At 43.9% G+C, this 10,036-nt stretch overlaps 1 protein-coding gene across 1 annotated transcript in view; it reads right to left on the bottom strand.

Annotated features, from left to right (window-relative positions):
• Positions 1-286: 286 nt before the first annotated feature.
• PI15 (peptidase inhibitor 15) overlaps positions 287-10,036 on the bottom strand; it is a 31,860-nt gene continuing 22,110 nt past the window's right edge. The window contains exons 2-5 of the mRNA XM_054385536.1: positions 9,085-9,203; positions 7,633-7,765; positions 6,622-6,737; positions 287-422 (exon numbers count right to left, since the gene is read on the bottom strand). Of these exons, the coding sequence (XP_054241511.1) occupies positions 287-422; positions 6,622-6,737; positions 7,633-7,765; positions 9,085-9,203 (504 nt within the window). The remainder of the gene's footprint in view (positions 423-6,621; positions 6,738-7,632; positions 7,766-9,084; positions 9,204-10,036) is intronic.

Raw genomic sequence — 10,036 nt, 5'->3', positions numbered from 1 at the left:
AATAGAAACTAATCCTAAGGTGGGAAGGAGTATTGTTCTCTTGGAACAAAATTTTAACCTTAAAAGGGTTAATGTAAGCCTTAAAAATCCCAAAGTGTTAGAACCAAATTATCCTATGGTTTGAAAGCTAATTATACAAAAGCATACAAAAAAAAAAAAAAAAAAAGAAAACATCAGAGTATTCTTACAGTATCTCTCTATATATACTATGTGCAAAATTCAATATACAAGCTTCTTGTTACTCTTTTTTGTTGTTGTTCTTTTCCAAAACAATGTAAACCTTAACTTATTTAAACCAGTACAAGTAGTTTGATGTCACTCCTGGGAAGCAAAGATTGTCAGTACAAGAACCTCCATAGCTTGGAGGACAAGCTGAGCATGGCACTCCGACTTTATATGGTGCTTCTCCAATCCAATTCCCCCTGAAAATACAATAGAAAAAAAATGAAAATAAAATAAAACTAGAATAAAAAATAGAATAAAATTGAAATAGAATAAAAATAAAATGAAAATACAAATAAAAAACAAAAACAAAAATAAAATACAAATAAAAACAAAAATAAAAACAAAAACAAAAACAAAAACAAAATAAAAATAAAAATAAAAATAAAAACAAGAATAAGAATAAGAATAACAATAAAATTAAAAATAAAAGTAAAAATAAGAATAAAAATAAAAATAAGTTAAAAATAAAAATAAGAATAAAAATAAGAATTAAAAATAAAAATAAAATAAGAATAGAATTAAGAATTAAAAATAAAAATAAAAATAAGAATATAAATGAAAAGAAAAATAAAAGTAAAAATAAAATAAAAATAAAAAACATAAACATAAAAATAAAATTAAAAATAAAACCAAGAATAAGAATAAAAATAAGAATAAGAATTAAATACAAATAAAAATAAACAAAGAATTGCTTAGTGGTTTCAGAGAGGACAAAAAAAAAATTCATTAACAATACTGAGTGATCAGATTGAATGTCTTCAGCAATGTCCTGTAAGTGTTCGGCTGCTATAAGCACACATCCATGCATTTCTGTAGCTTCTTGACAAACACTGACCTAACAGCTCCCCACAAGCAGCAGGGGAATGACCACGCCACCCCAGCCCAGTGGTGTCTTCCATATCCTTTACTCTCTGTGCTTAAGCCCCAGACTTCTTGCTTCTGATGCAGCTCAGTGAATTTCCATTCCAGGACAGAATATTTTTTACTGGAGGGCTAAATTTATGAGGATTTAGCAACATAAGCATCACAGAATCACAGAATGGTCTAGGTTGGAAGGAACCTCCAAACGTCATCTAGTCCAACCACCCCTGCAGTCAGCAGGGACATCCTCAATTAGATCAGGTTAATCAGAGCCCAGTTGAGCCTCACAGTGAATATCTCCAGAGATGGAAGCTCAACCACTCCCACGGGCAACTTGTTCCAGCGTTCTACTGCCCACATGATGCAGAACTTATTCCTCACATCCAATCTAAATCTGCTCTGTCTTGAATCCATTGCCCCTTATCCTCTCCCTGCAGGCCTTTGCAAACAGTCTCTCTCCATCCTTCTTGTAGCCCCCTTCAGGTACTGGCAGGATGCTATTAGGTCTCCCTGGAGCCTTCTCTTCTCCAGGCTGAACACTCCCAGCTCCCTCAGCCTGTCTTCATAGCAGAGGTGCTCCAACCCCCTGATCATTTTCATGGCCCTCCTCTGGACTCTCTCCATCAGGTCCATGTCCTTCTTATATTGAGGGCTCCACACCTGCATGTAGTATTCCAGGTGAGGTCTCCCCAGAGCAAAGTGTCAGAATCACCTCTCTGGCTCTGCTGGCAATGCTGCTTTGGGTGCAGCCCAGGCTGCCATTGGCCTTCTGTACTGCAAGCTCACACTACCTGCTCCTGTCCAGCTTCTCATCCATCAGCATCCCCAAGTCCTTTTCTACAGGGGTGTTTTCTATCACTTCCTTCTATCATCGGGGCAAAGTTTTCTTTTTTGTTCTCTCACAAGGTTGTTTGTAGAAGGTGGCAAAAGAAACAGTGCAAACTCCTTCTTGGCTTGCACTACCCTAGCTTCCCCTTGTGAAGCTCTGAGGCTGAATCGGTGGTTCCACAGATTGACAGATTGCATTGGGTTGGAAGGGACCCTCGAAGGGCATCTTGTCCCCCTGCAGTCAGCATGGACACTTCCAACTAGATAAGGCTCCTCAGAGCCACATCCAGTCTAATCTTCAATGTCTCCAAGGACAGGAAGGGAAGGTGAAAATTATTCACAGAATCACAGAATTGTCAGGGTTGGAAGGAACCTCAAGGATCATCCAGATCCAACCCCCCTGCCATGGGCAGGGACACCTCACACTAGATCAGGTTCACACCAGTAATGTACCAAAACCCAGGGTATTTAAGTATGTGTAGACAGCTCATAGGTGTTAAAAGGACGAGAAGTAGGGCTCCCACCAGGTGAATGGAGCTGTGTCATAGAGCCCAGGGGCAAAGGGGCACAAAGTCTACAGACTGACCATGTGAAAAGTGCATCCATGCTTTGAGGTGCCTATTTAACACCCATGCTTTGAGGTGGCTATTTAACACCCATGCTTTGAGCTGCCTATTTAACACCCAGGCTTTGAGGTGCCTATTTAACACCCAGGCTTTGAGGTGCTTATTTAACACCCATGCTTTGAGGTGCTTATTTAACAATCATGCTTTGAGGTGCCTATTTAACACCCAGGCTTTGAGGTGCTATTCAACACCCATGCTTTGAGGTGCCTATTTAACACCCAGGCTTTGAGGTGCCTATTTAAAACCCAGATTTTGAGGTGCTTATTTAACACCCAGGCTTTGAGCTGCCTATTTAACACCCATGCTTTGAGGTGCTATTTAACACCCATGCTTTGAGGTGCTTATTTAACACCCAGGCTTTGAGGTGCTTATTTAACACCAATGCTTTGAGGTGCCTATTTAACACCCAGGCTTTGAGGTGCCTATTTAACACCCAGGCTTTGAGGTGCTTATTTAACACCCAGACATTGAGCTGCCTGTTTAACACCCAGACTTTGATGTGCTTATTTAACATCCGTGCTTTGAGGTGCTTATATAACACCCAGGCTTTGAGGTGCTTAATTAACATCCAGAGTTTGAGGTGCCAATTTAACAGGCAGACTTTGAGGTGCTTATTTAACACCCAGGCTTTGAGGTGCCTATTTAACATGCAGGCTTTGAGGTGCTTAATTAACACCCAGGCTTTGAGGTGCCTATTTAACACCCAGGCTTTGAGGTGCCTATTCAACACCCATGCTTTGAGGTGCCTATTTAACACCCAGTCTTTGAGGTGCTATTTAACACCCAGGCTTTGAGGTGCCTATTTAACACCCAGACTTTCAGGTGCTTATTTAACATCCATGCTTTGAGGTGCCTATTTAACACCCAGGCTTTGAGGCGCCTATTTAACACCCAAGCTTTGAGGTGCTTATTTAACACCAGTGCTTTGAGGTGCCTATTTAACACCCAGGCTTTGAGATGCTTATTTAACACCCAGTCTTTGAGGTGCCTATTCAACACCCAGGCTTTGAGGTGCCTATTTAATACCCAGGCTTTGAGATGCTATTTAACACCCAGGCTTTGAGATGCTTATTTAACACCCAGGCTTTGAGGTGCCTATTTAACACCCAGTCTTTGAGGTGCCTATTCAACACCCAGGCTTTGAGGTGCCTATTTAATACCCAGGCTTTGAGATGCTTATTTAACACCCGTGTTTTGAGGTGCTTATTTAACACCTAGGCTTTGAGCTGCCTATTTAACACCCAGACTTCGAGGTGCTTATTTAACATCCATGCTTTTAGGTGCTTATTTAACACCCAGGCTTTGAGGTGCTTATTTAACACCCAGGCTTTGAGGTGCCTATTTAACACCCAGGCTTTGAGATGCCTATTTAACACCCAGGCTTTGAGGTGCGTATTTAACCCCCAGGCTTTGAGCTGCCTATTTAACACCCAGGTTTTGAGGTACTTATTTAACTCCCAGGCTTTGAGGTGCCAATTTAACACCCAGGCTTTGAGGTGCCTGTTTAACATCCAGGCTTTGAGGTGCTTATTTAACACCCAGATTTTGTACTGCCTATTTAACACCCAGGCTTTGAGGTGCTTATTTAACACCCAGGCTTTCAGGTGCCTATTTAACACCCAGGCTTTGAGGTGCCTATTTAATATCCAGGCTTTGAGGTGCCTATTTAACACCCAGGCTTTGAGCTGCCTATTGAACACACAGGCTTTGAGGTGATTATTTAACACCCAAGCTTTGCAGTGCCAATTTAACACCCAGGGTGTGAGGTGCCTATTTAACACCCAGGCTTTGAGGTGCTTATTTAGCACCCATGCTTTGAGGACTCTATTTAACACCCAGGCTTTGAGGTGCTTATTTAACACCCAGGCTTTGAGGTGCCTATTTAACACCCAGTCTTTGAGGTGCCTATTTAACACCCAGACTTTGAGGTGCTTATTTAACACCCAGGCTTTGAGATGCCTATTTAACACCCAGAATTGGAGCTGCCTATTTAACACCCAGGCTTTGAGGTGCTTATTTGGCACCCATGCTTTGAGGTGCCTATTTAACACCCAGGCTTTGAGGTGCCTATTTAACACCAATGCTTTGAGATGCCTATTTAACACCCAGACTTTGAGGCGCTTATTTAACACCCAGTCTTTCAGGTGCCTATTTAACACCCATGCTTTGAGGTGCTTATTTAACACCCAGGCTTTGAGATGCCTATTTAACACCCAGAATTGGAGCTGCCTATTTAACACCCGTGTTTTGAGGTGCCTATTTAACTCCCAGGCCTTGAGCTACCTCTTTAACACCCAAGCTTTGAGGTGCCAATTTAACACCTAGGCTTTGAGGTGCCTATTTAACACCCAGGCTTTGAGGTGCCTATGTAACACCCAGGCTTTGAGGTGCCTATTCAACACACATGCTTTTAGAGATTCATGTAATGTAGGCAGGAAAATAATAAATAAAAAAAAAAAAACACAAAAAGTTAAAATTAGAATTTTTTTCTTCAGCTATTATGCCTCACCAAGAAGAGAACTTCCCCTGGTCTGCATGTGACATGGTCTAACAGTGAGTAATGCCATTATTTAGGAAACATTTTCTCATCCCCCACCTCCTGAACAAGAACATTGTAATCAAAATCTCTGGGTTGTGCCTTGGAAGAAAATAGGAATCTCTCAAAAAATTTTCTCATTTCTGCTTCTCTTCCAAGATGGGTAGAGCAAGCTGAGTGCTTAGGAGGTATATTTAGTTTAGGTTAGCATATATATTTGGGTTGATAGCAGATAAGAAAAAACCAGAAAAAGTCTGCTGAAAGCTGCTTTCTGCTTCATTGTCTGTGCAACGCGTGGCTGATGTGTGTGAGGCCATTCAACAGCCAAGTGCAGGAACTCTATAAACTCTGTCATTACCTTCCTTCACTTTTGTTACTCTCCTGATTTTGGATGCATTTGGATGTATTTTTCAGCAGTACACAGCCTTTGCTCACTGGCAAAGAGATTTCTGCATGTGTGCACAAGGACACAAAGCTCAATGTCCTTAACTCAAACCTGCCCTGGTGAGATCACACCTGGAGTGCTGCGTCCAGTTTTGTGCTCCTCAATTAAAGAAAGACAGGGATCTGCTGGAGAGAGTCCAACAAAGATCTATGAGGATGATGAAGGGACTTGGACATCTCTCTTATGAAGAAAGACTGAGAGACCTGGGGCTGTTTAGACTGGAGAAGGGAATCTGATCAATGTCTCAACATGAGCCAGCAGTGTGGCCTTATAGCCCAGAAAGCCAAGCAGAGCCTGGGCTGCAGCAAGGCAAGTGTGGCCAGCAGGGCCAGGGAGGTGATTCTCCCCCTCTGCTCCACTCTGGGGAGACCCCACCTGGAGCTCTGTGTCCAGTTCTGGAGCCCTGTGTCCAGTTCTGGAGCCCCTGTTACAGGAAAGATCTGGAGGTGCTGGAAGATGTCCAGAGAAGGGCCATAAGGAGGAGCAGAGGGCTGGAGCTGCTCTGCTGTGGAGACAGACTGAGAGAGTTGAGATTCTTCAGTTTGGAGAGGAGAAGGCTCTGAGGAGACCTTCTTGTGGCCTTCCAGTATCTGAAGGGGGCTACAAGAAAGCTGGGGAGGGACTTTTGAGGGTGTGGGGTAGTGATAGGACTGGGGGGAATGGAATAAAAATAGAAATGGGTAGATGCAGATTGGATGTTAGGAAGAAGTTTTTCCCCATGAGGGTGGTGAGACACTGGAACAGGTTGCCCAGGGAGGTGGTGGAAACCTCATCCCTGGAGGTTTTTGCAGCCAGTCTGGATGTGGCTGTGAGCAACCTGCTGTAGTGTGAGGTGTCCCTGCCCATGGCAGAGTGTTAGAACTGAATGATCCTTCAGGTCCCTTTCAACCCTGAGAGTTCTGTGATCCTGTGATTCCCTTCCTTGCATACCCAAGCCATGCATTCATCTATGATCAGATATGAGCTCAGGAGGAAGGAGCAGCCCACAGTGAAAGCAGAGAGGTTGAGCTGCAGAGAAAGGAGGAACCACTGCTATGAGAGGCAGGACTAAAGAACGCACGAGGTACAAAAATCACCAATATGAAAAGCAAGCAACTCACTTGGGGGCATAGTTGCATACCAAGTAGACAGCTTGTCTCCAAACAGCTCCCCAGACGTTCATGTTGTGGCAGGTGTGGATGGCACAGCCTATACGATTGGAAGTGGCCCAAACCATCTGAATAAATATTGATGATTTGTCAAGGCCACATTGAAAAGAAAGAGTATTTTAGATAGATAGACGGACAGACAGATAGATAGATAGATAGATAGATAGATAGATAGATAGATAGATAGATAGATAGATAGACAGACAGATAGTTAAACAGATAGATAGCTAAATAGAGAGATATATAGAGAGATAGGTAGGTAGGTATGTAGGCAGGTAGGTAGGTAGGTAGGTATGTAGGCAGGTAGGTAGATAGGTAAGTAAGTAGGTAGGTAGGTAGGTAGATAGATAGGTAGGTACGTAGGTAGGTAGGTACGTAGGCAGGTCGGTAGGTAAGTAGGTAGGTGGGTAGGTAGGTAGGCAGATACATACATACATACATAGGTAGATAGACAGACAGACAAATAGGTAAATAGATTAATAGATAGATTGACAGACAGGTAAATAGATAAATAGATAAACTGATAGATAGATAAATAGATAGACAGGTAAATAGATAAATAGAGAGATAGGTAGGTAGATAGATAAATAGATAGATAGATAGATAGATAGATAGATAGATAGATAGATAGATAGACAGATAGATAGATAGAGAGACAGACAGATACGTAAATAGATTAATAGATAGATAGACAGATAGGTAAATAGATACATTGATAAACAGATAGAGATAAATAGATAGATAGATAAATAGATAAATAAACAGATAGATAAATAGGTAAATAGATAAGTAGATAGATAAATAGATAAATAGGTAGATAGAGAGATAGGTAGGTAGGTAGATAGATAGACAGATAGATACATACATAGATGAATAGATAGATCGATGACTCTATAGATCTGTTTGAGAGAGAGCTCCAAATAGAGAGTGCAGCTTTGAACAGAAGAAGGTAATTTCTGTCACCTGTGTGTAGTGGGTGCACATGGGTCCGTAACAGCGCATGGGGCACCTGGGGTTGCAGTCCTGAGGGTAGGGGAAAGCATAATCCTTTACCTCATCATACCAGGGCTTCACCAGCTGGAGAATAGATCGATACCTGGGTGGGTTTCAAAGGCAGAAAGGAAAACGTGGCAGGTTAGATTTAGGTAGTGTGGAACTTCCTGCTGCTGCTACTCCCTCTGATGGAGGTCACCTAAAGCACACATTTCCCCACATGTTGCTAGGGGCAGAGGATTAAGCAGCAGTGTTCTCCTGCATAGGCTGGAGAGTTGGGTGGGAAGAAATTTGATGGGCTTCACCAAGGACAAGGGTAAAGTCTTGCATCTGGGGAAGAATAACCCCACGGACCAGTAGAGGTTGAGGGTGATCTGTTGGAGAGCATCTCTGGGGAAAAGGCTCTGGGGGTCCTGGTGGCCAGAAGGATGCCCATGAGTCTGCAATGTGGCCTTGTGGCAAGAAGGCCAAGGGCATCCCGGGGTGGATTACAAGGGCTGTGGTGAGTAGATCAAGAAGTTCTGCTTCCCCTCTGCCCTGCCCTGCTGAGGGGCACATCTGGAATATTGTGTCCAGTTCTGGGTCCCTCAGATCAAGAAGGACCTCAGGGAACTTCTTGAAAGAGTCCAGCACAGAGCCACAAAGCTGCTGCAGGCAGTGGAACATCTCCCTGTGAGCGCAGGCTGAGGGAGCTCTGGGGCTTGGAGCTTGGAGCAGAGGAGCCTGAGGGCTGCCCTCATTGCTGGTGATAAAGATGTGCAGGGCAGTGTGGGGAGGATGGAGCCAGGCTCTGCTCAGGGATGTCCAAGGACAGGCCAAGGGGCACTGGGGGCAAGCTGGAGCAGAGGAGGTGCCACAGGAACAGAAGGGAAAAATTTTTGCCTGTGAGGTTGCCAGAGCCCTGGAGCAGGCTGCCCAGAGAGGTTGTGGAGTCTCCTTCTCTGGAGACTTTCAGAACACAGCTGGATGTGTCTCTGTGTGACCTACTCTAGGTGACCCTGCTCTGGCAGGGAGGTTGGACTGGGTGATCTCTCAAGGTCCCTTCTGACCCCTAATATTTTGTGATTCAAGGCACATGAACATAGATGGATGGATATCAGATATCACAGAGTCACAGCATGGTGGGGTTTGGAAGGGGCCTCCAGAGATCATCCAGTATAATCCCCCGGTTGATGCAGCTTCATGGTAATCAGATCACACAGGATCACACCCAGGTGGGTTTTGAGTGTCTCCAGAGAAGGAGACTTCACAACCACTCTGGGCAGCCTCTTCCAGTGCTTCAGCATCCTCAAATTGAAGAGGTTTTCCTTTATGTCTATCAATAATATCACTTATTGCTGGAGTACAGGATGAGACTTGCATCAGTCTAAGATCTGGATCTCAAAGACTGTTTGAAGGCTCTTTTATCGATCATCTGCCTACCTTCCAGTTCTTACAGACAGGTTCTGCCCCAAGAATCTCAGTAAGTAGGAAGGTCCATGGTCCCAAATGCACGTAGCAGCCCAAGCCTCTGCAGATTTAGCCAGAGTTTCATCCCAAACCTGACAAAAGAAAGTATCCTCAGGAGGGTATTTTGGCCTCAATAGAGCTCAAACCAAACCAAACCAAAACAAAACATAATGATGACAGTGCAAGAAGAGAAGCAGCAAGCATCTGAAATCACAAATATGCTACCATAAGACACCAGATCTGTCACTAGACAAGGAGTTCTTGAGTCCAGCAAACTGTGCATGGATCAGCACATAGAGAATCCAGCAGGATTTCACCCTATCCCTGGAGAGAATTCCTGCCCACATCCTCAGAGCAAGCCCAGTACTCAGACCTCTGGTTTTTTTTCCTGGAGAAGCCATGCACTGAACAGGCATTCTCCTAGCATTGCCTCTTCCATGTTGATATCCTTGTGTGGAGAGGAGGGAAATGTTGGATGGGACACAGAGAGAAGGTTAAAGCGAAGGAGAGGCACACAGAGAAGAAAATTCCACACAGGTATTACACACCCCACAAAATCCTAAGACATCTGAAAAAGGATCTCAGGATCCCCTGGAGCACTCTGTCCAGTTCTGGAGCCTCTATTACAAGAAGGATCTGGAGGTGCTGGAAGGTGTCCAGAGAAGGGCCATGAGGATGATCAAAGGGCTGGAGCTGCTCTGCTATGGAGACAGACTGAGAGTTGGGGCTCTTCAGTCTGGAGAAGAGAAGGCTCTGAGACTTTCTTGTGGCCTTCCAGTATCTGAAGGGGGCTACAAGAAAGCTGGGGAGAGAGTTTTTAAGGGGTCAGGTAGTGATAGGACTGGGGGAAATGGAACAAAGCCATAAGTGGGGAGGTTCAGATTGGATGTTAGGAAGAAGTTGCTCCCCATGAGGGTGGTGAGAC

This window comes from Indicator indicator, chromosome 12 (genome assembly GCF_027791375.1).
Source record: "Indicator indicator isolate 239-I01 chromosome 12, UM_Iind_1.1, whole genome shotgun sequence".
NCBI lineage: Eukaryota > Metazoa > Chordata > Aves > Piciformes > Indicatoridae > Indicator > Indicator indicator.
Note: the sequence above shows the minus strand (reverse complement) of the source record. Positions and strands in the feature narration are given on the sequence as shown.